At 34.9% G+C, this 25,951-nt stretch overlaps 6 protein-coding genes across 7 annotated transcripts; 5 read left to right on the forward strand and 1 right to left on the reverse strand.

Annotated features, from left to right (window-relative positions):
• Nucleotides 1-421: 421 nt before the first annotated feature.
• LOC103853073 (proteasome subunit beta type-3-A) lies at nucleotides 422-2,958 on the forward strand. Of its 2 annotated transcripts, XM_033285978.1 has the most exons (8): nucleotides 422-675; nucleotides 772-953; nucleotides 1,036-1,143; nucleotides 1,255-1,344; nucleotides 1,851-1,935; nucleotides 2,406-2,500; nucleotides 2,612-2,692; nucleotides 2,768-2,953. In XM_033285978.1, exons 1-7 carry the CDS (start codon nucleotides 670-672, stop codon nucleotides 2,658-2,660), a joined length of 615 nt encoding a protein of 204 aa, XP_033141869.1. In that variant the 5' UTR covers nucleotides 422-669; the 3' UTR covers nucleotides 2,661-2,692; nucleotides 2,768-2,953. The 2 variants fall into 2 exon arrangements, with proteins under 2 accessions (XP_033141869.1, XP_009128227.1); XM_009129979.2 differs by having other exon boundaries at nucleotides 450-675; nucleotides 2,612-2,958.
• A 758-nt stretch (nucleotides 2,959-3,716) lies between these two features.
• On the forward strand, nucleotides 3,717-5,383 carry LOC103853074 (NAC transcription factor 32). Its single transcript, XM_009129981.3, has 3 exons — nucleotides 3,717-4,372; nucleotides 4,448-4,722; nucleotides 4,809-5,383. The coding sequence occupies exons 1-3, from the start codon at nucleotides 4,204-4,206 to the stop codon at nucleotides 5,145-5,147; spliced, it is 783 nt and encodes a 260-aa protein (XP_009128229.1). The 5' UTR covers nucleotides 3,717-4,203; the 3' UTR covers nucleotides 5,148-5,383.
• A 198-nt stretch (nucleotides 5,384-5,581) lies between these two features.
• On the reverse strand, nucleotides 5,582-7,847 carry LOC103853075 (replication factor C subunit 5). Its single transcript, XM_009129982.3, has 8 exons — nucleotides 7,570-7,847; nucleotides 7,161-7,374; nucleotides 6,879-6,958; nucleotides 6,628-6,787; nucleotides 6,307-6,518; nucleotides 6,160-6,223; nucleotides 6,015-6,083; nucleotides 5,582-5,891 (listed from the first exon to the last, which is right to left on the reverse strand). Exons 1-8 carry the CDS (start codon nucleotides 7,745-7,747, stop codon nucleotides 5,792-5,794), a joined length of 1,077 nt encoding a protein of 358 aa, XP_009128230.1. The 5' UTR covers nucleotides 7,748-7,847; the 3' UTR covers nucleotides 5,582-5,791.
• A 3,405-nt stretch (nucleotides 7,848-11,252) lies between these two features.
• Nucleotides 11,253-14,223, forward strand: LOC103853076 (protein disulfide isomerase-like 1-2). The gene is made up of 10 exons (XM_009129983.3): nucleotides 11,253-11,488; nucleotides 11,581-11,611; nucleotides 11,983-12,270; nucleotides 12,528-12,716; nucleotides 12,801-12,926; nucleotides 13,030-13,167; nucleotides 13,258-13,377; nucleotides 13,475-13,592; nucleotides 13,681-13,793; nucleotides 13,881-14,223. Exons 1-10 carry the CDS (start codon nucleotides 11,319-11,321, stop codon nucleotides 14,121-14,123), a joined length of 1,536 nt encoding a protein of 511 aa, XP_009128231.1. The 5' UTR covers nucleotides 11,253-11,318; the 3' UTR covers nucleotides 14,124-14,223.
• A 227-nt stretch (nucleotides 14,224-14,450) lies between these two features.
• LOC103853077 (26S proteasome non-ATPase regulatory subunit 2 homolog A) lies at nucleotides 14,451-17,691 on the forward strand. The gene is made up of 3 exons (XM_009129984.3): nucleotides 14,451-15,072; nucleotides 15,278-15,378; nucleotides 15,500-17,691. Exons 1-3 carry the CDS (start codon nucleotides 14,956-14,958, stop codon nucleotides 15,600-15,602), a joined length of 321 nt encoding a protein of 106 aa, XP_009128232.2. The 5' UTR covers nucleotides 14,451-14,955; the 3' UTR covers nucleotides 15,603-17,691.
• Nucleotides 17,692-20,365: 2,674 nt separating this feature from the next.
• LOC103853078 lies at nucleotides 20,366-23,946 on the forward strand. The gene is made up of 2 exons (XM_033285976.1): nucleotides 20,366-22,566; nucleotides 22,658-23,946. The coding sequence occupies exon 1, from the start codon at nucleotides 20,420-20,422 to the stop codon at nucleotides 21,602-21,604; it is 1,185 nt and encodes a 394-aa protein (XP_033141867.1). The 5' UTR covers nucleotides 20,366-20,419; the 3' UTR covers nucleotides 21,605-22,566; nucleotides 22,658-23,946.
• Nucleotides 23,947-25,951: the final 2,005 nt, after the last annotated feature.

A 25,951-nucleotide genomic window follows, 5' to 3' on the forward strand; every position in this document is an offset into this window, starting at 1 on the left:
CGCAGTTCGATCTTCGTTGGCTACCAGATAATTTAACATTGTACTCCTGGACCCACATAGTAGTCGGTTGACCTCGATCGTCGGCCACCGTGATTAATTCAAAAAAAAAAATATTCTACCTATATAGAAATTCAAAAGAGCTAATATACATAGATTATATGGTTTTCAAACTGTAAAAAAAAATATGAGGTTTTTTCTAAATTGTTTATGGCCCTCTAGTTCTCGGCCTGATCAAGTATACATAATGATGTGGGATGAACTATGCACTCAACTAACTTGGCATTTCCAATGTTGATGGCGTAGTAAACAGTTTCTTCTGGTACTTGTAGGAGAACTTTGGACCAAGTCGGCTCGTAGTCGTAGCACATGCATAATGCATTGACCAAAAGATAAGGTTTAGAGAATATGTCTGAAGACTCTGAACTTCTATGCACTGTGTTGTGTGAATTATTGGCAACGTATACGTACAGCTTTAACTGCACACGGTTAAAAAAAAAAAAAAAGACGGAGCGTAAGAAATATTATTGAAGATAAATCTGAAAGCCCAATGATAATGAGGCCCATTATACACACTAAATGTTATTTAACGAGGCCCGTTAATAAAACAAACTACATTCTCAGGTTTCTTCTCCGTTAGGAAAGCTCCCAAGTTCCACTCTAATTTCTCCGATGTCGGTAAGTGCACTCTCGCAATTTCTAATCTTTTGTATCTTTTGAGCAATGACTGATGGTGAATTGAGCGATTCAACGAAGTATTGATTGGTGATTCAGATCTTCGAGTACAACGGAAGTGCCGTGGTGGCTATGGTAGGGAAGAACTGCTTCGCTATAGCAAGTGATCGAAGGCTCGGTGTGCAGTTACAGACCATCGCTACGGATTTCAAGAGAATCTCGAAGATCCACGATCATCTCTTCATCGGCCTTTCCGGTCTCGCCACTGATGTCCAGACACTGTACTACAACTCTCTCTCTCTCGTTCACTATTTCACATAATTGAAAAAAACTTAGAGCTGTTTTGGTGGTTGGGGAGTGAAGGTACCAGAGACTCGTGTTTCGTCATAAGTTGTATCAGCTTCGGGAAGAGAGAGACATGAAGCCTGAGACTTTCGCTAGTCTTGTCTCCGCCATTCTTTATGAGAAAAGGTTGAAACTTTCGGTGCTTTTTGTGTAGTTTATGTTGTGATGTCGCAGCTATAAGTTGAATTTTGATTCTGGCTGATGAGACCGAAACTAACTAGCTTCTTACTATTTCAGGTTTGGTCCATACTTGTGCCAACCTGTGATTGCTGGATTGGGAGAAGATGATAAACCTTTCATTTGCACTATGGATTCCATTGGAGCCAAGTACTATGCTCTCACATCCTTTCTTTGCTGAATCTCCTGTTATTCAAAACGTCTTATTTTTCATTTATAATGTCATTTAGTGCTGTTAGCAAGTGAGTATAGTTCAAATTTTGCTAGGTGAATGGGTCAGTATTAATTGTTCAGGTCGTTCATATAAGTGGGTTTGATATATTATCTTGCTTTTGCTCTCATCATTTCTTTACTGAGTCTCGTATCCTAATATTCAATACGTTATCTCTCTTAGTTTTAATATGTAATGACATTTGGTGTCGATGATCAGTGATTATAGTCCTGAATCTTGCTAGTTATAAAATTGTTCTGATCGCTTCTTATCCAAAGAAGCTTAAATCATATAACTGGACTATACTTATCTGTTTAATGTATAATCTAAGAATCTTGCTTTTGCTGTTTCTTTTTGAGTTCTTAATAGAGTTGGGATTTATTGAAATTGATTGGTCCGATGATAGTGGACATGCCTTTGATACTTGTTGTCTCTTTTACCGTAGGGAGTTGGCTAAAGATTTTGTTGTGTCTGGAACTGCTTCAGAATCACTATATGGTGCCTGTGAAGCCATGTACAAACCAGATATGGTATATTCCTTGGAAAAATCTTCTTTTTATTACCGAATCACCTGGAAAAGTCCTTCATATATAGGATTCTATTATAGAATCTAGATTTGCTGGGAATTGTTTTTTGTGCTTGTGGGCTTACTGCTTAGGAACGAGGTGTTCAAAGGCCACGCTTGTTTATCAAAATCATTAATTTTCTTTGGTAGAATCTAGGTCTGGTGTGAATGAATGAATGTATGCATAATAGTGATCGTAGATTTTCTTTCGAACATCTTCATTTGACCTGAAAATGAGGTTTTGCAGAGTGCAGGCTTGTTAGTTATACTTCGATCGCTGGTATAACTTTGTGCAAATGAGGTTTGAAATTCAAAAGGCATCTTATAAGAAGTGCAACGTGCATTATATCAAGCCTTGATTTAATGAAGAGTTATATTACAACTTGAGTTTGGCTGATCCTTTCCTTGGTTTTTTTTAAATGTTTTTATTTTCAGGAAGCTGAGGAATTGTTTGAGACAATTTCACAAGCACTTCTCTCTTCAGTTGACCGCGATTGTCTGAGTGGTTGGGGAGGACATGTCTACGTTGTGTAAGTTTTGTTCTCCTCATCGTTTCCACATCTTGCCTCTGAACATAGAACAATGCAATTATATTATTTAAGATTGTAACATTCTTTCATGATGATGTTTTTATCCAACAGAACACCAAATGAAATCAAGGAGAGAATCCTCAAGGGAAGGATGGATTGATTTAAAAATCACGTATCTGCTGTTGTCCAATTTCGTTTCTGGTTTAAGTAGAAGAAACCTCTCGGTCACATAGTATCTGTTACTCCTCTTGAAACTGAAAAGTCGTATCGGTTTACTGGTTTAATCTGGTTTAAGTAGAACAAACCTCTCGGTCACATAGTATCTGTTACTCCTCTGAAACTGCAATGTCGCATCGGTTTACCTGTTTAATGATTTAATCTAGATGTTTGGTTCCTCACTTCCACATGAAATGTAGCACTTGTTGTCTTGTCCCAATACATGATCATTTTTAACTTGCTGCATACAACTCTCTTGATTTTACATACCAATTGTTGTCTTTGGTTTCGTCGGTGGTAACGATGATGATAATGGTGGTGATGGTGATGGTGATGATATGTCCACATCGTGAAGATTTTGCGTGTCCTGTTCTTTTCGTATAATGCTGGTTCGGTCCATAGCATTAAAGTGAGCTAAAACCCGCACCGAAAACATAAATTACATGCGTTTAATATTTGCTTCTGGTAGAAGCACGTGGCATGTCACATGTGCAAATAGTTCTGGTTGTTACACGAATATTTGATCAAATCCTGCCGACCTTATTTTATCTCGGTGGGTGTACTTGTATGTTCTACTTGGGCCATAACTAGCTATGCTCGGAAATTCATGCATCGGATCATTCTGATTATAAACTGATGAACCATCCACATCCTTTCACGTGTAAAACTTTTCTGTCACTTTTTGAGCTTTTATCTCAAATTCAACCCACCAAAACAAAAGGCGGCCGAACATACAATGCCGCTCCACGTGGGAAATATCTGAGCGTATATCTAGTAGGTGGTACATGCGGCTCAAGATGACGCTCTCTTGTGGACTCCATTAGAGAAAATGACAGAGTTCAAAAAGTGACATTGGCATAAGTTGATAACTATGAGTTATATTTTCTTCTTTTTTAATCGTAGACCAAATGATACGAAAGTAACGTTGAGTAACTCAAATGAAAAAAAAAAAAAAAAAAAAAAACTCAAATGATCGTACAAAAAGATTTCCCTAAAGAGTCGTCTAATATACGCTCGTGTAATACTAGTTCAAAACTATTAAAATAAACTTTAATACGCCTTGAATCTCACGTAACTAATCAATGAGTGAAAAAATGATTAGATACAGTCAACTATCGGTCTCCCTTTTCGAAAGTTACACGCGTGAGATCCAACGTGTCGATTCTCATCGCTCTTTCCCAAAATCCACATGCTTCGGACCGCTATACTCCAAATTGTCTGACGTAAGCAATGACAAAACTTACCACCTTTATCATCATCTTCCACGTGTCACTTTCCATCTACTTCAATGAATCCTCCACTACAATTTAACCTCACTAAAACATTTTTACTTGCTGAGATTCCATTCCACCAGCACGAAAGGCCCTATCTGTTCGCCACGTGTCGACTCTCTTTGTCTTATAAATTCAACTCTCTTCATTGCTTTAAGAAGTTTCAAAACATCTTCACGAACCAGAAACAATAAGAAGAAGAAGAAAAAGTGAGATATGGTGAAAGCAGGGGCTGATTTGCAATTTCCACCGGGATTTAGATTTCATCCGACGGACGAGGAGCTCGTCCTCATGTATCTCTGCCGTAAATGCGCGTCGCAGCCGATCGCTGCTCCTATCATCACTGAACTCGATTTGTATAGATATGATGCTTGGGACCTTCCCGGTACGTTTTTGTTTACTTTTTAAATCACAGAAGAAGACACAGTCGGTTTAGTTTAACCGGTTTAAGATTTTACAGACATGGCTTTGTACGGAGAAAAGGAGTGGTATTTTTTCTCACCGAGAGACCGGAAGTACCCAAATGGTTCAAGACCAAACCGGGCAGCTGGTACTGGCTATTGGAAAGCTACAGGTGCTGATAAACCAATCGGTCGTCCTAAACCGGTCGGTATAAAGAAGGCTCTAGTGTTTTATTCCGGAAAACCTCCGAGAGGAGAGAAAACCAATTGGATTATGCATGAATACCGGCTCGCAGACGTTGACCGGTCGGTTCGGAAGGGAAACAGTTTAAGGGTGAGTGGTTTACCGAATCAAACCGGATTCTTTTAATACGATTTTGTAACGGGTTTTGTTTGACCGGATGTGTTGGTTTGAAACAGCTGGACGATTGGGTGTTGTGTCGTATATACAACAAGAAAGGTGTCATAGAGAAGCGACGGAGTGAGGTAGCGAACGGTCATGTGATGGCTCCGGTTATGTTAAACTTCGACAAACCGGAATTGATCGGCGGCGGGTCGAGCTGCTCGGACCAACGAGTAGTGTCTCCGGAGTTCAGGTGCGAGGCTAAGACCGAACCGAGTAGATGGAGCAACGCCCTCGAAGTTCCGTTTAATTACGTAGATGCCATCGCAGATAACGAGATTGTGTCGCGGCTATTGGGCGGGAACCAGATGTGGTCGACGCTTGATCCACTTGTTGTTCGGCAGAGAACTTTCTAAGCTGTCACGTGCGAGTTGGTGGAAACTACCAACCACGGGCATCCCACGTGCCGGTAAACCGGTTTGAATCCACTATGCTGAACCGGAAGGGAACGGATTGGGTTTTTTTTGGCAATAATTAAGCCTTCGTTTTGCTCCTTGATTAATACGAGATACACAGCCTACACTATGTATGACCCAGCATAGCAATATAATGGTTCTCTACATAAATTTTGGAATAAATTCATTTTAAAATCTGTTACATAGTATTGAGAATATTTTACATTATAGAATTAGTTACATAAGTTGAAATGGTAAATCATATCAGAGAAAATATGAATTTTTATCAAACAAAATATTAAAAATACAGGAAGATAATGCTTAGGACATAGGTTTGAATCATTTTTTCAAAATTTAGGAATAGACAGAACAGTTCACTCTTTCTCTACTACTGGTTTTGTTCATTAATATAGTGTTATTAGCAACCTGCATCTGCACTGAGATGAGAGGGATAACAAGGTGGCACCGAGACCGCCATAAAAAAAATGTACATAGAGACTACCAGGAAAACATAAGCGAGGTAAAACATTCTGTCTTTGTTGAATTATATTAAAGCTACTTATGCAGGGTTTCCAAAATGGTAAAGATAAAAGAACACACAGGTTTTACTTTGCTGCAGCAATTAAAGCAGACCTGGCGTGTGTGAAAGTAGAAATGATAGCTCCAAGCTGCAGTTTGTCGTTGCATCCAAAACCCAATCTGTACCTGTAAAAAACCCATAAAAACAGACTCAAAATTAGAAACAAAAAGCTACTACTCTCTCTCTCTACTCCAGGCATTCACAATGAAACAACCCACAAGAGATAAAAAAAACAGAAGTATACTAACTCGATGTCTGCCAAATCGTTTATCAGTTGTACTCTGACATGTGAAGTCATCTTGATCTTAAAAACAAACCTGTTGGAGAAACAAAACTTAGTTGGTTCACAGACGCATACAGTAGAATCAGCAAATAACCAAGTATGTCACTCACATGGTAACCTCTCTGACGATATCAACAATCGCAAGTCCTTTTCTCGTCTTCATTTCTGATATTTCTGCACAGAGTAAGGTAGCAATCAAGAAGAGCCAGGACAGACATATGGAATCAGTTAACTTTAGTAAGTTATGGCTCACATACTTTTGTAGCTTTCAGCAAATGATTCATTTAGAAGCCAATGAGATATCTGCTCAATGTCCTTTGGCAATGGGTTTCCTGTGCAGAGGTAAACCTCTTCCTCTGTAATTTTCACTGACGCCATATGCGTTGACTGCAAAATGTTCATGGCTTTTCTCATGTCTCCATTGCTCAGCCGTACAAGAGCCGCCAAACCACTCTCACTCACATCAAGCCTAGTCCAATTACAAAAAAAAGAAGCACAATTAGCAAAGAGACAGGGTGGAGACAACACACACAACTAACAAATAGTTTTGAAGATTGAAATATCTTTTATTCCCTCACCCTTCAGCTTCTATGACATGTTTAAGACGTTGACTCACATGAACAGGATCAAGAGGGGCAAATCTAAATCGGGTACATCTGGACTGTAAAGCTGGGATGATCTTGTTGACATGGTTTCCGATGAGCGCAAACCTAGTACTCTTTGTGTACTTCTCAATCACTAGCAAAAAAAAAAAGAAAAGAAAAAGAAACATACTAGTTAGTACCATACTTAAACATAACCAAAAACAACCGAGTATATGAAGCCTTACCTCTACGCAAAGCAAACTGAGCATCTTTTGTCATGGCATCTGCTTCGTCTAGCAGAACCAACTTCACCGAAGATTTTCCTCTGCAATCATCAATTCAATTATTATTATTTTTATCATCCACAACAAACTTGCAACACAAAATGATATATCTTACTCTTCTACTCAGCATGATGCTACAGCTTAACATAGGTAAAGCCTTAACAATACATTTCATATCCAAATGCTCATCATTATAATAAACAAACCACAAAAAAGCAAAAGAAGAAAGAAAGGGAAACTCACAAAGAGAAGCTCTGAGTGCTAGCGAAATCTTGAATCTGCTGCCTGACAACATCAATGCCTCTATCATCAGAGGCGTTGAGTTCAAGAATCATATTACGGAACTTGGGGCCATAAAGTTTCCTGGCAACGGCTAGAATGGTGGATGTTTTGCCTGTACCGGGAGGACCATAGAGCAGAAGGTGAGGCAACTTGTTCTCATTGGTCAACCTATCAACTGTTTCACAAAAACAAAAAAACAAAAGTGAGCAAAGATAGCATTAGAAAGATAACATTCACTTTCAATTTCACCAACACAAAGCCTCAGGCATAATCAGAGGCAAACCCATTTCAAAAGACTCAATTTTTAGACCACCACTATCCTCTGAAACCCTAGGTGATGAAATTCGAGAGAGTGTGTGAGCTCAATTACTCGTATCAACAATGTCACGATGTGCTGCGACGTCGTCTAGCGATTGAGGACGGTACTTCTCGACCCAAGGCGTCGCCTTGCTCTGCGGCGGAGCACCAAAGCCGCCGGCGACGTCTTTCGGCTTGCGAGGATGATTCTCCTCTACGTCGATGTCCATCGCCGATGTGATCTCAGTCATCTTCGCCGGAGATTGTTTTCGGAAACTCTAAGCTCAGCGCCTCCTTTCACTCTTTTCGATTTCGCTGATGGCGCCAAGCTCTAGACTCTTGACGTTTTCTTCCTCCGCCACTGTCTCTACTAGTGTCTTCGTAATATAGTTACAATTTTTACCCTCGGGAAATGAGGTCGTGTTAGGGCTAGTTTGGTAAAGTTACAACTCACTCAAATAGAAGCTTCCGTCTATTTTTTTTTTCCCTTTGTTAATTACCACTTTTATGGTAGTATCTCTCACTCTGCTTACAATGTTCAACTCGCAAAGGCCTGTAAGGCCGATTAAAAGGCCGAGTGTTTGTACAATATTAAAGGCCTAATATGCTCGTCTGAACACTCTTCTTTATAAGACAATTGATTGTTTGGTCCTAAAGATTTTGAATACTTACAGCATATGGAAGAAAATGATTACTAGAAATCTTTAACATGGCGGAAAGAATACCGCATTAATGGATCTAATACGGAGCTTCAAGGTGATGACGTGAATCTTCATAAAATTACATAGAATTATTAGTTGTAATATTGTCTATTATAATATTTTTCGTAATTTATAATAGTATAACTGACAACAAAAAAAGTTGAATAGTATTTTTTTCACCCAAACTGATAGTATTCATTCAAAATTGGAACACAAGTTTTGATACAAATGCTGACGGGTATCATGGAACCCCTAGAAACAAAATGTAATGCTCCAACCGCTAACCGTTAATGGTAGAGTTAGGCAAACAACCTAAATCCAAAAAAATGAACTGAATTTGATCCGAAAACGTAATAGTTATTCTGAACCGAAATTGGTTAGATCTCTAACAGAATACCTAAATATCAATAAGTTAAAATCATAATAGATAGCATAACAAAAGGATATCAATACATACCATAAACCTATTGTTCTCATATTATGAATATTTAATGTATTAAATACAATAATCAAAACATAAAAGAATAAACCCAAGCAGACCACCGGCTAACCGACCTAAGCAATGTCACCCTAATAAATCGATCCAATTAACGAGTTCCGTGTTGATGGAATCGTTCATCCCTTCCTTATATCCTATTTTGGCAAGAATTGTCTGAAGCAATTTAACAACACATTCTACTCCGAGTTTCCTATGGCCAAGAGGACTGGTGTCCAAATTAAAATTAATACATTCAAGTCTTGAATGAACCCTTAAAAGAACTTTATCCAACCTCTCATAAAACTCTCTTTTCAATCTCTTTCGTCTTGAATCGAATTATCAAATTAGCCCAGCGGATTACGACCATGTAACAATACACCTAATAACACAAAAACCTAAGTGAAATTAAAACAAAATGAAGCATATACATATTGTAAATACACAAGCAAAACAAACTTACATTAATCATATATTGCATGAGAGAAGTAAAACCATGGTATGAAAATGGAATGGTCTTGAAATCTTGACTTCGGTTATCGACATGGTCATTACATGTTATAACGAACGTTTTTTGTTTCTAAGGATGAAAAGAGATATTAACATGCATCAATGATATCAATCAAGATTAGTTCAAAATGACACTATACCTCTTCTAGTTTACTTGAAACGTTCAATTCTTGTACATAAGCAGACGTGGGTGAATCTAGTTTTATCCAACGCAGTGTTCTAGGGTGAGTACACAGAGAGTCAAACAAATGAATTGGAGAAGAGCAATAGCACTATAAAACAACAATATAATGAATTATTTTGTTGACTTATCGAAATTTAGAACTTAAATACAAAGTGATTTAATACTTACATGTTTACAAGTGTTCTTTGCCTTAGTATGAGAAAGAGCCCATATATAACCATACGGATCTAATATTTTAGCTTGAATTCCTCTATCTCCTTCAACTGAGATCAACCATGAGTAATCTTTCTCATGTCTAAGTTCTATTTCAGAGTTATTATCATTGTTAAGAGCTAATGTTTTGACTTCATCAACATTCACTGTCACTTCAAGCCTGATTATAGTTTCCCTTTCATTAGTCAAATATGTATAGTGATTAGATTAAACAAAAAAAAATAACAAAAATAATGGAAAAGAAAGAAATAACATACTTAGATAGATCTTTTACTCCTTTGGAAATGACAAGAATAGTGTCATCTAAAAATAGCTCGACATAGAGAGAAAATAAAAAGCTTTCTTTATAACCGCTCCAAAAGCTTGCACATAATAGTTTGTAACTTCTTTTAACTTTCCAGGATTAACAAATAAATGATGATTTAACTTCTTCTTAAACGTGGAAGATTCCATGTTGACTGAAAACACATCCACAATACATTTTACAGCAAGAGAGTGAAACCAAAATACAATATAAATTCTTATCAATCTAATGACAGAAGGAAAGTCATGAAAACAAGAATAGAAGCAAAATCGACGTTCTGAACTATGATAACAGGTTCTTAGCAGTCAAATGATTTGCTAAAAAAAAAGAGAGTCAAATGACATTCATCGGATTATAAAAATTAAGAGAATATGAAATGAAGAACCGTTGATTCTTAAACTATATTCTCTACATAAATATTTCTAAACTAATCACAGAATTTTCATTGACAAAAAACTTGTACAAGGGTTGTCCTTAGTACTCACCAAATACAAAAAAAAAGTGTGTAGCTTATTGTTTAATTATTAATATACACATTTCTGTGAATTTTTCTTGACAAGAAAAGAGTATGAATCAATCGGAAATCCATAGATTTACATGTTATTTGGTTCATTACATAAAGTAAGATCTATATGTTATAAACTGTCACACACTTTTGTCTTAGAACACAATGACAACAATTTAAACATAAAACTAAGTGTAATAGCATTATTCAGTATAGAGATCATTTTGCCATTATGGAACATACAATATTGAAAAAATGAAGAGGAACTATGTAGATGTGTTAGACATGATTTGCAGATGTATTGTCATAATTATGATATATTGACATTTTAACTAAACATTCCAAAAACGTAAAATAATTTAATAAAAATTGTAGTATAAAATTTAACTTCAAAACCTATAATAATAATGCCATTTGGAGAATTATCAAAATCAAACCTCCATTTACATTCTCTACATATTTAGTCAGTCATTTACAAAATTCAATTGATTTTGAATGTTGACCCAATATTCTTACCAAAATGAACAATAAATTATTAATCAGAAACGGCCACATCTTCTTACAAGATTTTTTCAAATCCTCATTAATATGATTTTCACTGCTGTTTAAAGAAGTAAATAGTGAAATATTAAATAGTCTTTCGTTCTATGGTCAAGAGTCAATTAAAACAAAATCCTTCCAAAGTAATTAAAATCCCCTTTTACAAAAAAAAAAAGGTAATTAAAATCCCCTTTTACAAAAAAGGTAATTAAAATCCAATGACTAAGTGTACCCAATTAAAACTCGACGCGTGTATTTATGACCACTTAGAATCCAGCATTTTCGTGTTATTTCATTAATGACTAGAGCTATATATATGTTCTCGTTCAGACACAAGCATAACATTCATACAAACATTGGTACAGTAGAGAGGGAGAAGGGAAAACGATAATGGCGTTTAAAGGTTTCGCGTTGTTTTCGATCGTGGTCTTATCTATCTTTGCTTCTTCAAGAAGCGAAGAGACGGAGACGAAGGAGTTCGTCTTGACTCTAGACCACTCTAACTTTACCGAAACCATCAACAAGCATGACTTCATCGTCGTCGAGTTCTACGCCCCATGGTAAGATCTGAGCCTTTTTGAACTGTTGACATAGATCGTGTCTCGAAACCCTATAATTCATTTGGTAACCCTATGTTTTACTATTCTTTTAGGTGTGGCCACTGCAAGAGCCTTGCTCCTGAGGTAAACATATTGGCTTTTAATTATTGACTATATTAAGAAAAAAAATGTTAGTGTTTATGTAAATATGATTTATAATTTTTTTATAATAGTAATATCTGTAAAAACATTTAGCATTATTTATGAAAATGTTATTGATAAATATATTGATTAAGTGTATTGTTAAATAATAATTACATTTTAAAATATGAAACTTCCATTTACAAATGATTTTCATAAAATTATGATTGATTATATTCAAAATTTTATGAATATTTATTGACTAAAATTTTCCTTCACCAAAATTAATGGTATATGGCTAGTAATATGGTATATATTAATAGTAATATATATTGACTAGATTCATGACTAACGTTGGTGATATTTGATAACAGTACGAGAAGGCTGCATCAGAGTTGATCACCCATAACCCTCCCCTCGTTCTTGCCAAGATTGATGCTAGTGAGGAATCAAACAAAGGCATTGCAAACGAGTACAAGATTCAGGGCTTCCCCACTATCAAGATTTTGAGAAATGGAGGAAAGTCTATTCAAGATTACAACGGACCTCGTGAAGCTCCCGGTATTGTCTCTTATGTCAAGAAGCAAAGTGGACCTGCTTCATCTGAGATTAAGACAGCTGCTGATGCTGCTGAGGTTGTCGGTGAAAAGAATGTTGTTGCTGTAAGTGCCTCGCATGTCATTCCCTTTTTTAAGAATGTTTTATTAAGCGTTGCAGCTAGGATTAGTCCTGAGATTCATAGGGCTTAAAACAATTATTAAATGATCAATATTTACATATTTTTAATTATTTTGGGGGCGAGTAATCTATACATATTAACCACCAATAATTTGGCAGTTATAAACGAATGCTGCATTTTTATTATATCCAAGACTGGCTCTAATTTAATCTAAGTAATTGTCCATTTATGTTGTCTTAGGTTGGCGTGTTCCCTAAGTTATCCGGTGAGGAGTTTGATTCTTTCATAGCCCTTGCTGAGAAACTGCGCGGTGACTATGATTTTGCACACACTTTGGATGCCAAGCTTCTTCCTCGTGGAGACTCATCAGTGGCAGGACCTGTCGTGAGGCTTTTCAAGCCTTTCGATGAACTGTTTGTTGATTCCAAGGTACAAAGGGACACTTGTATTGTACGTTACATCAATTAAATAACGTTTCATGCTGTTTAACTGATCTAGAAATCTTGAATATAGGACTTCAATGGGGAAGCTCTAGAGAAGTTTCTCAAAGAGTCAAGCATTCCACTTGTCACAGTCTTTGACAGTGATCCAAGCAACCGTCCATATGTTGCATCATTCTTCGACAGCTCTGCCACTAAGGTAACTTGTTATGTTTGGTTCTAGCTTTTGGATAGCTCTTAATTTTTAAACTCTTCTATGATCTTTTGGTTTTGATTGGTTGTAGTAATATTTTGAAATTCAGGTAATGATGTTTGTCAACTTCACTGGAGAATCAGCTGAATCTTTAAAATCGAAGTTCCGTAAAGTTGCTACATCTTACAAAGGACAAGATCTTTCTTTCCTTGTTGGTGATGCTGAGGGCGGCAAAGGCGCCTTGGAGGTTAACTATTACATTCTTTGTCTATATCAATCATTTTCTTATGCTATAAGTTACACATAACTAAGCATAGTTTGTTCTTTGGTATAACAGTACTTTGGAGTAGAAGAGAGCCAAGTTCCCCTTGTCATTATCCAGACTCCTGATAGCAAGAAGTACTTGAAAGCAAACGTTGTGGTTGAGGAGATTGAATCGTGGATGAAGGACTTTAAGGTTTGTTTCATTCTCTTTACACACATTCTTGTGAGTTTTATGCATAATAACTACGTAGAATCAACATAACCTAACGTAAAGAACACGTTTTCTTCAGGACGGGAAAGTTGATGTCTTCAAAAAATCTCAACCTATTCCAGCTGAGAACAACGAACCAGTGAAGGTTGTTGTAGCTGAGACCCTTGACGACATAGTGTTGAAGTCTGGAAAGAATGGTGAGCACATTTATAAACTCTAGTAGTGTTTTTTTTTTAATTTCTTGCAAAACAAAAACTGATACAAAAAATCAATTTTATCTGTCAGTCTTGATCGAATTCTATGCGCCATGGTGTGGACATTGCCAAAAAATTGCCCCTATCTTGGACGAAGTGGCTTTGGCGTTCAAGAACGACCCAAGTGTGATCATAGCAAAACTAGTAAGCTTGATCTATGTTTCTTCTTGTTGTTCGACATGTTATCTCAACTTTGATTTGTCCTAAACACAAATATATGTTGGTGTGTAGGACGCAACCGCAAATGATATCCCAAGTGAACCCTTTGATGTGAAAGGTTTCCCAACCATTTACTTCAGATCAGTGAGTGGAACCGTTGTAGCGTACGAAGGAAACAGGACAAAGGAAGACTTCATAAGTTTCATTGAGAAGAACAAGCCAACAACTTCTCATGTTGAAGATACCACTAGTAGTACTAAAACTGAGGAACCTAAGAAGATTGATGATGCATCGGATACAAAAGACGAGCTGTAAAAGTCTTGTTTATTTTTGAAATTTGAGTAGGAGCTTTATTCTTCTTCTCCATATATCCATCAGAGTTTTTTCTTATAAAATAAAAAATTTATAGTCTTTTCCGCTTTACTCTTTCAGTCATTGGAAATTTGGAACTAACTAGTAACAAAAGTTACGATCAAATAAAACCTATTATGACAATTTCGGTAGTTTTGAAGTCTCTCCCATTAAAACTAATGAAATAAGAGAAGTTTCTCTCTTAAAATCTCTCTTAAAAATGGTTGAGAAACTTGTATGAGATTTGTCTATATGTCACTATTCTAGATTTCCTTTTTTTTTTAAAGTAATGTTAATAGTGTTCCAAATAAAGTAATTTTAATATTTATATTATTATCATTTGTGAGATGCTTTGGTGAGAGCTTGTACTAAAATAGCTGATGCTCTTAATCATTTTGGAGGCAAAAGTAAACCTATCAGCGATGAAATTTATCAGTTTACTGTTAGCAAAAGAATGAAATGAGCATCAGTGAAGCTGTCCACGTAGGACAATTAAATCAGCCAATCAGGAGATCCCTTTCTGACACGTCATCACGAGTTTAAAAATATGGGCTTCGTTTTTTTTTGAGACAAAATGTAAATGTCAATGCCCAGGAAGCCCATTCTTTTTTCTCTTAGCCTTCTTCGTTTCACCTTTCACGATCTAAAGTGGAGAGATCCGACGTTTCCCTTTTTCAATTCTCCAAACCCCCAATTTTCTAGATGATTCGTAAAACCCTTTGCTCTTCCTCTCTTCGTTTCCATCTCACGATCTGATCCACACGATTAATCAATACATCCTCCACAATTGATTGAGATGGCTTCAGGTCCAGATCCGAACAGCTTTGGTGATGGTGCGAAGCGGGATGAAGCTACGACCAAGGTTCCTTCTAAGGATCCCAAGAAGAAGGATGATAAGAAAGAGGAAGATCTGGTAAGCTCGATTTTTCATTCTCTTTGAATCTTTGCTTGGCTGCAAGAGTTAGTTCATAATCAGAGTTAGTGGAGATTACGATTAAGCTGTAGATATTGCACTAATGTAGAGATTTAGGGTTTAGCTGATAAGTTGTTTGTTGGTTTTGAAAGCCTTGCTAAAGTGATTTCTATATGATATGTTTGGCATCTGATGTGATTTGTAGTCTGAAGAGGACTTGAAACTGAAGCAGAACCTGGAGCTCTATGTTGAGAGGGTTCAAGACCCTAATCCTGAACTGCAGAAGGCTGCTCTCGAAAGCATGAGGTAATTCGTGTGTTTCTCTTATCCTATTGTCAATTTAATTAGTTGATAATACTTATATAATCTTTTTTTTTGGATTTTATAGTATAATTTTAATTTATTCTATGTTTTTTTTAATCTGTAGGCAGGAGATCCGTGCCTCAACAAGCTCCATGACGTTGTTAGACCGGATGCCAAAGAGGTTGTCATGGCTGGAACTTGGAGGTTCTCAAAGGCTTTGTGGTTAGTGATGCTACTGATGTGGAGACGTTGTGTCTACTGGCTGAACTGAAGCACTTGAAGAAGCTGGAAAGCTAAGCATTACTATAAACAAAGGTGGTAAATTCACTGTTTCTCAGCTGTTTGTGGATATTCAGGACTTCTCCAATCTGGAGAAGTTGAAAGTGGCGTGGGGAGGTATTAATGAACACAACAAAGCTGAATCTACTTCTGGAGCAGTAAAATAATTCATCAGGTCGATGACACGGCTTCCTCCTAATAGCCCAGTTACAGATCCAAAGCCTCACAAGGCTCCAAAGAAGGTAGCCGTTCCAAGCCACCTTCCAGAGAAGTTAATGAAACTGGACCTGCAGTGTTTTCCTGATGCTGAACTTCCCTCATTGCTTGAGCCTGGTAAGCTACGTATGTTGGAAAAACTCTACATCAAAGGAGGAACCAAGCTTACAGGCTTTGGGAAGTCCGTGCCTGAGAAGCCAACAGAGTGCAGTGTCAAGGTTTTGCGTCTGAAATTCCTTCCCAGGCTAAAAGTGGAGTGGAGGGAGCTGAGGGAACTATACTTTCCAAAACTGGAGTTCTTGGATAAGTATCAGAGCCCTCAAGTTAGTTTCTGCCCCTGTGATGGTATCGGAATCTGGCGCGGCAAGTCTAACCAACTCTGAGCTGAGAGTTGCTCAGTTTTCCACATGTTGTCTATCCATTCTGTTTCTGTTGTTGTACGTTTGTTTCCTCATTTTCCATTGATGTCTTCCTTGTGAATATAACAATATGATGACACCTACAGTATTGTAATAGAAAAACTTTCAGACAAATTTCTTGATGAGCAAGTTAAAACCCATGTTTGATACAACAGAGAGAGGAGCTTGCCAAAGCTATTGCAGATGCTCGTGAGAGACAAGAGGCACAACTGAAAGACAATCCTCTGCTAGCTAATCCTTGCACAGCATGCCTGGTACACCATGATCGATCCACAGTCATCACTATCACTACCGATACGAGATGACTATTAATACTGATGCGGTTTCAAACGAAAAACAGAGTTGAAGAACTACAATTTCTTTTATTTAAAAAAGAATCAAAATCAGATTATATTATACAAGAGCTCAAAAACAGAATTCCAGGACTACAATTTCTTTTATACAAGAGCTCAAAACAGACATATGCCCATACACTGTCGTGTATGTTTCTCATCGACTAAACAATATTTATTATTTAATACTAATTATTTAATTATATTTAATACTGTATTTAATTAGTTACTAAAAACAGGAGTCACATCTAATAATTACTCTTCTCAAATTATAAATATGTAATTCAAACCACATAACCTTCGTTACCCTTATATACGACCACGCGTCATATAATCAAACATTGAATTATTTTAAAATTCTTTAACCTACACTTTATACATATATATTAGTTAGCTTTCATAACAAAATTTATATCTTATAAACAAAGTAAATATTTAAATAATAAAATTATAAATATTAAACAATTTATTATTTTCGCGCATGAGCTGTCATATCAAAAAATTAAGGATGATGTAATATTATAATATTATGAAAGTAATCTATAAACTAAATCTATATAGATATGAGGATACAATTGTAAAGTGGTCTCACATTGAATTTTTCTGATTCTGTGCATTCCTAATTGGAAGGAGATAATCAACATCTAATATTATATTACTCATAGTATGTATTAGAAATGATCGAACCGTAAACCAATTAACAATGATGTAAGGAATACATAAAAATATATTTTCAGTTATCACAAATATAAAATCAATTGACAACAACTTAATTATGTCTAGCGTAAGACAACAGAGAAGAGTTTCCATACCTTCTAATATTATAATATCTCACTATATTTGTGGTTAAATAAGTTTTTTCTAGGATAAATACTCACTCCATTCTTGGAGTTTAAGCTTTTCAATCTGATGATTTTAGTAGTTTAATCCCAAAAAAAAAAGAAACGGTCGAACTGTACATTGTAATTGGAGAAAGAAAACAAACAAATATCAACCAAAGACTTTTAAACTATATGAATCAAAAATTGGAAAGAGCAATTATCTGCAATTAAAGAATAAAGCAATAAAATTGTAAAAATACAAAGTAAAACAAAAAATATACACAGAAAAAAAAGATTTAGTAAAATAAAATCATAATATAATTTCCATAATTGATAGTGCTTAATTACACTAAAAAGTCTAAATTTACAACATACACAGTTTTATTTACATCTTTAAACTTATTATCTAATTAAAATGATTCTAAAAAAAGTGGCAGCATGAAGAGTTAAAAAATATACGATAAAATATAATACATAACGTTAAAAATATATTATCACTGATCACTAAAAACTCATGTTAGTAGTAATAAAAATGAAATGACAACACATTTATTAAAACCATAGAACGGCACGCAACAAAGTGTTATTAAATATACAAACTACAAAATAAATATGCTCAACGCAAGCACACATAAAAATGAGACATCATATTTGGATATATTTAAATAAATAATTTTAAATATATTATATTCTTGATAATTTTAAAATTATTTAAAAGAAACTAAATTATTAAAAATTAATATACAAATAAAACTAAAGCAATATTTTGTAATGTCAAAATAATAAATGATAAAAAATATATTATGTTAACAAAATAGACTTTAGATTTAAAGACTTCTAATTCATGTAATATTACAAAATTCAAAATTTGTTTATTACAATTAATAATTTACCATTAGATATATTAAAATAATATTCTAGATCAATATTCAATTGTCAGTTTTCAACTATTACACGTCAAAAAATATTATTAAATACGTTTTTTATTGAAATGAGGGTTTTATATTTTAAGTAGGTTATTGGAGTACTTTTTCTTTTCATGAATTTACTCGAGATGAGATTCCGATCTTTTAAACTAAGATAATTTATGTTCTATACATAATTATATTTTTTTTACATAACTCTAAAATCTCGGGCTTGATTTTACATATTTTATTAGTTAATTATGTTACATACAATAGAAATACTTACTCCAAACTAAAAATATATTAAAAAATCAAAATTTAAAATTAGTTATATATAATTTAATAAAAAAAGTTCACATACAAATAAAAATAATAAATGTAACAGCGCGTAGCGCGGAGAAAGGATCTAGTGAACATAAAAGATGGAGTAGTCTGCTGCATTAGCGTAATCATGAAAAAATAGTGGAAGATCACCAAGACACTTCCAACCGGGTTCTACCCATTAAATTTTAAACATATATATATATATATATATATATATACGTAATTACGGAGTTCATAATTTTGTGGAAAACCCAACCCAAATGTTTTAAGAAATTTTGGGTTCGGTTTTCTACAAATTATAGATCCCATAATTACATATATATATATATATATTTAGAACTCTAATGGATAGAACTCCCATTGAAAATGCTCTAATACTTGTAGAAAATATTTCAAAAAGACATTTTATATTCTTTTCTTATATTTTCACCTTTTTGAAAATTATTTTTCAATTTATTTTCACTTAACTAAGAAACAACTAATCTCACGAGATTTTGTATGACACTGTTGAGATGCGTTGTATTATGTCATATGACAACATAGTACTATAACAATAAAGTTCACAACTAGGGCCGGTTCAAAGTATTAGTGGGTTTTTGGACAAAAATAAAATTTTAGTTTCTTTTTACATGTATTTATAAACAATTTAAAATTTTGGACTCCTATCCCTAATATTTTTTTTGAATTATACAGATGTATCATTGCTCCACAGAAGTGGTCCAGACTAGTCACGTGTTATCACGTATCAATTCTCTGTTTCTAGCGATGCCGAAATGTTAATTTTTCAGTTACCAGAATTCGAATCCTGGTGATCACCATATTGGGTTTTACCCTCAAGTTAATCACCACCCACCAAACTTGTGGCTCTTGTCCCTAATTATTTAAAAAAAATTTAGAATCCTCTTTAATATCTATTCTATTAAAAAAGAAGCAGTCTTGAGAAATCTACTTATAAATGTTGTTTGGCCTATTACTTTGTTAATATTTAGTCCTACCGTACATCACACCACTGCTTTCGTATTAATTCAAAAAACTATACATGTATATGCTTACAATCGTGTGAGCCTTATTAGTTATTATAACTGATTTGTATAAATCATCTGGGCCAAATCTTTAATCCCTATTTAAATAAACCGATTACATAAATAACCAACATTAGAAACTTTGTGCGACTCATTTGCTTTAACAATTAGCCAATGTTGGTACGTAAGTATTGAGTATTTTTTATTAATTTATAGGGTTGACTTCTCTACGCCCCCCAAACTACTTAAACCCACAGTCAATCCCCCTAGACTTTTAAGCTCTTCTCCTAACCCCACAAAATAAAATGATTCATCAAATATCCACCTAAACTATTTATTTCAAGTTAATTGCACATTTTTTCTTATATAAGAGTATATACGTTTATAAATTAAAAAAAGCGTTTAAAAATAACGATTACCCTTTATCCGATCCAATAATTTTTTTGATCCATGATCCACACAAAAAGACCCGACACGTTAATAGAAAAAACCTACGCTAACAAACCCTACCTTACACGTACACCTTAAACAACCTTACGCCACTCTCGTAAAGCACATGTAACGAATTGGAGAAAGACAGAGCTACTAGGTGAAGGTTCTATTTATTAAAGATGGAGAATGAGGCCTCACAACTTGCAAGGTGATTATTTATTGTTATTTTGATTGATCACGTTCTTTGACTCACCAGACCATTATTTGTTTCTATTATATGATTCTTTATTGCTTATGTATAGGGACACTGAGAATGATCTAAGACATGATGGGGAAATAGGAGATGTAAACAGAGATGACAAAGTGGCGAACGACATCTATGCTAAAGAGGATAATGGTGAAGATGAAGACGAGGTTGTTGATCGATATGAACATGAGATTGAGCAATCAGTTGCTGATTTTGTTGATGAGGAGTTCATTGGTCGGATGACAATTCCAGAAAGCTCAGATGAAGAAGAGGACGAGTTTGTTGCAAGAGATAGAAGGATGAAAAACAAGTCTTTTGACAGATTGTCTATTGGAACAACTTTCTACTCAGGTTTCGAGTTCAAAGAGGCTGTATTAGAGTATGCTTTGAGTAAGGCGAGAAACATTGTGCAAAACAGATGGGATAAGACAAAGCTTAGTTTTAAGTGTGGTATTGGAGGTAAATGTAAATGGAGGGTTTACTGCTCATATGATAAGCCGAGACAGTGTTGGTTGGTGAAAACAAGATACAAGTACCATAGTTGTACTCCTAACGGGAAGTGCAAGCTTTTGAAAAGTCCTGTAATAGCAAGGATTTTTCTGGATAAACTGAGAGAAGACAGTGGTCTGATGCCAGAAAAAATCCAAGAGCAGATTAAGGATATTTGGAAACTAGTTGCATCAAGAAATCAGTGCCAGAGAGGAAGACTACTTGCTTTGAAATGGCTGGAAAAAGAGTATGCAGACCAATTTGCTCATCTCCGAGGTTATGTGAGAGAGATCGAGAAGACCAACCCAGGTAGTATTGTTGTGCTCGATACGTCTCGCAATGCTGCGGGTAAGGATGTTTTTGATCGCTTTTACGTATGTTTTGAGAAACTTAGAAGTTCATGGAGAGGGTATTGTCGGCCAATCATAGGGTTAGATGGAACTTTTTTAAAATCTGAGGTAAAAGGGATATTGCTTACTGCTGTTGGTCGTGATGCAAATAATCAGATTTATCCGGTTGCGTGGGCTGTAGTACAAACAGAAAACTCGGATAACTGGTTGTGGTTTGTTCAACGGCTGAAGGCTGATTTAGTTCTCGGTGATGGGAGCAGATTTGTTCTTATTTCTGATGGCTCAAAGGTAAGCATCTCATTACTGGACTTTCTCATTTCACATCTACTAATATCTCTAATACACCACCATTATTATTTGATTCAGGGTCTGATCAGTTGCAGTGAAGGCTGAATTACCTAATGCAGAGCACAGGCGATGTGTTAAACATATTGTGGACAATTTAAAGAAAAAGCATAAGAACAAGGATTTTCTGAAACCAATGGTTTGGAATCTAGCATGGGCCTACAATAAGACACAGTACAAGGCAGAACTCCGGAATCTGAAAGACTACAACATGTCTTTGTATGACGACGTGATGAAGAAGGAACCAAAGACTTGGTCGTTGGCATATTATAGGCTTGGAAGCTTATGTGAGGATGTCGACAACAATGCAACTGAGTCATTTAATGCCACCATTCTTGCAGCAAGAGCCAAGGCAATTGTGCCTATGTTGGAAACTATTAGAAGGCAAGCAATGGTTAGAATAGCTAAAAGAAATAAGAAATCTGAGAGGCGCGCAGAGAAATTCACAAAATATGTGGTTAAGATGCTTGAATCGGAGAAGGAAGACGCTGAAAAGTGTATAACGACTCCTTGTACTCATGGAGTTTTTGAGGTTAGTCTTTATCGCTGTTCATATGACGTAAACACGACAAGGATGGCCTGCACATGTGGGAAGTGGCAGATAACGGGAATTCCATGTGAACATGCTTATGGAGCGATGATAGATGCTGGGTTAGATGTTGAAAATTATGTTTCGGAATTCTTTTCCACTTCTATATGGCGGATGACATACAATGACTCTATCAACACCGTTAGAGGACCACGCTTTTGGATGAATGGTACATACAGGTTAATAGTCGAAGCTCCGGAGCCTATACTCCCTGGACGAAAAAAAAAGAAGAATAAAAAAAAATTTCCAAGATTCAAAGGAAAGCATGAATCGCCAAAGAAGAAGAAGCAAACAGAAACACTAGGAAGGGGGGGGGCGAACCATCCACTGTTCTAAATGCGGGGAAGCTGGACACAACGCAGCCGGCTGCAAAATACACCCAAAGAAGAAAATAAAGAAGACAGGAGAAACAATCGAGCAGGTGAGTGTTTTTAGTGTCTAGATTTGGATATTGTCAAGTGAATATTTAATAACTTATGCTACTGTGTTATGTCATATGTTATATTTTTCAGGATGTTGGAACTGTTACAGAACCAGAGTTCGTTGCTTTAACGCAGCCATCACAGGCACGCATAAACTAAGGAAGGATGGTGACTTATGAGTGTTCTTATAACAAACCAAATCTATGAATGATGACTTTTGGGAGTTTTAATAATTCTTGTTTAGTTTTGTGTCTTATGGTTATCTTAATAACTTTGTGATCCTATAAATGATGTTTTCTCAGAATTTTTAGTAAACCATTTTTCCTTGTGTTGACTCTGAATATTTTCCTTTATACGAAAAATTATATTAGACGTTGTCTACGATGAATCCAGAGGATGACATGTGAACATGTTGTTTGACACTTTTGTTTTTCTCAGACGAACATAGACTAATAATCTTCAAGTTATTGTGATGGCTTACGTTTAACATAATCAAGTTTACAAATGTACGTTTATAAAACAAACTATGTCACTACAACAAAGTGGTTCCTTACAAACGAGAACAAGATGATCCCTTTGTCTCTTTCCTCTTGTTTTATGGGAAATAAGTAAGAAACAAAAATTTCTAACACACAGAACACAGCCCGATTGAGATTATAGAACTCTGGACAGAATAATGTGCAATCTCAAAAATTCAATAGTAAAAGCCACAAAAGAAGAAGAATTTTTCTTGACGTGGTTGCAGCTTGTAACGCTCTAACTTTAGCCTGTAAGACCATCCCGGGTTCATCTGCCACTTGCATTGAATAAAAATTTCTTGGAGCTTGTAACTAAAGTTCTTCGGTAATCTATAGCTTTAGACATAAGTCCTGGAACAAAAAGGAACTGAAACATCCACCAAACCACAAATAATCCAAAGCAAAAAACATATGAGAAAACTTACATAGATTACATAGATCGTTGCTCTCTTTTACGTAGTAAGAAAGATGCAAATCTTAAACTAAAAAAACAATCTCTATGAAGCTTCCTTAAGCTTCTTTTCATAGAGATGAAGTATGAACCCTAGTTTCAGAGCAATTGATGGCGAAATTATGTGGAGAGTTTCATATTCGGGTCTTTTAACTTAAGTCGGGTCTTACGGTTCGGTGGGGAGATTATCGGGTAGTCTTAGGGTTAACGTGATTTGTCTGATCGCGTTTTTATGAAATTAAACGCAATCACGTCGAAATCATACGATATGTGGAATTAATTCAGGAAAAATACTTTAGGGAGAAAACTAATGAAGCAGATTAGTTTAGGGGGTTTCTTAATGAGCCTATAAGTTTAGGGGGGTTTGGTGTGGGTTTAGGTAGTTTGGGGGGTGTAAAGAAGGCAACCCTAATTTATATCTTATGGTGATTTACTTCTTGACACTTATACATATTTGCATACCATTTTTCATAAAAGTGATATCAACATATATAAACTGAATTAACTATAAAACTACATTTGAAGTTAGAGAATATTTCTTGGAATAAACTTATTTAATTGAGATCTTTAATAATATGCCAGACTACTATTTTTGAAATGTTGGTACATTTTTAAATATGCATTGGCAAATTTTAACGCCCAAACTTAATGTTAACGACCAGTTTAAGCTTATGTACATTGGTTCAGGCTTACGTACATTGGTTTAGGTTTATGTAAATGTAGATGCACTATTAATCTTCATCACCTCAGTATCTCGGTTATTGGTGTTTTGGTTCAAGAAATATAGGAACCGTTCAAGAATTTACAACGTTTGGTCAGTTGTGTTATTTCGTTTTTTGGTTTGATAGCAAAGTTGAGAACTTGCTAATATGCAAACAAAAAAATCTGATAATTTTTGAGTTTTCAGCTTAAAAATCGGGCAATTTAAATTGTTCAAATAAAAATATCAGATAATTTTAATATTTTGTATAAAAATATTTTAGTAATTCAGTTTTTTCATATAACTCAATTTATAAATAGTATTTTAAGATATTTTGTTATTTAGAAAATACATATAATTAATATTTGTAAGTACATAATTTGTATTTTAAAAATTTAAGTACCCATTTGGTTTTGATTTGTTTTTATTTTTTTTATTCTATAGATATATGATCTATTCGGTTCTTAATGAAATTCAATTCTATTTTTGTTTCGATTTTACAGTTTGGTAAAGTTCGGTTCGCGTTTCCGGATAAATATTCTCAAACCTATATACAATTTTATATTAAAATAATTTATTTAATTTCAAAAATAAATCCGCGCTTTCTAAGCGCGGATCAAAATCTAGTTATTTTTGTTAAAAAATGTTTAGGTTCGGGGGTTACGCTCCCTTGGCCCTATGTTCCTGCGCTGTTCACAACCAAATCTTCGTAAAATCAAACAAGTACATGATTCAGTCATTCAAGTTCCTTTATAGCTTAAAGTGGTATCGTGAATTCGTGATTCACGTGGTTGTGGTGGACCAGCTAAGTACCTGAATGATTAGAAAAAATATTGTATGATTACGATTCACCACCATTTTACATATAGTCTTGTGTCGTCATCATTTTTCGTTTCTTTAAATGGTTAGAAAAATATTAAAATTTGCAAATGGGACTATATATACTGATTCCATTCTATTCTCCATATGACCCCTCCGGTTAGAATTTGGAAATAATCTTTGGTTGAATTCTATACTGTATATAAATTATGTAGGCTCCAACTGAGAATTTTTTTTGGAAAAAAAAAACAAATAAGAAATTAATGTATACAAATAAAATAATAAAAATGAAAAGGAATGTCTGTTTCTTTTCAAAATTAACAAATATCAGTTTTATTTTATATTTGCCTACAAGAAATGAGAAAGAATAAGAAAAAAAAAATTATTCCTTGCGAATGGTAATTTTTGTTAGGAATGATAAATAATTCAATGTTCATCTTCATTACTTGGTCACCATTCAAATCGTAATTTTTAACACTTAAAAAATATAAAAATATGGATTTCTTGCAACAAAAGATGGACTAGTTTTCAAAATTTATAGAATTTTATGATTTTTCTATCCTGTATTTCTTTCAATAAACTTTTGGTACAAAAATAAATATTTAGGTAACGTTATGGAAATAGCTAAGAATTCCCTTCTCTTCTTTTGGTGATGGTCCATACTGCACTCCATGATTCCATTAACATCAAATCTTGACATATCTTTCTTAAACATACGAGTATGTATTGTTCTAAAACACAAAAAAACAAATGTGTGTACAGATATTATCATCTCGATAATCTCCAACAATAAATATATAAAATATTGGCCATACTTCTAGTCGGGTGGAGCCAGTTGGTCATCAAATAAAAACTCGAAACACTTGTCTTTGGCTTCTGTTCTTTTTCCCTATAAA

Source organism: Brassica rapa, chromosome A02 (genome assembly GCF_000309985.2).
Source record: "Brassica rapa cultivar Chiifu-401-42 chromosome A02, CAAS_Brap_v3.01, whole genome shotgun sequence".
NCBI lineage: Eukaryota > Viridiplantae > Streptophyta > Magnoliopsida > Brassicales > Brassicaceae > Brassica > Brassica rapa.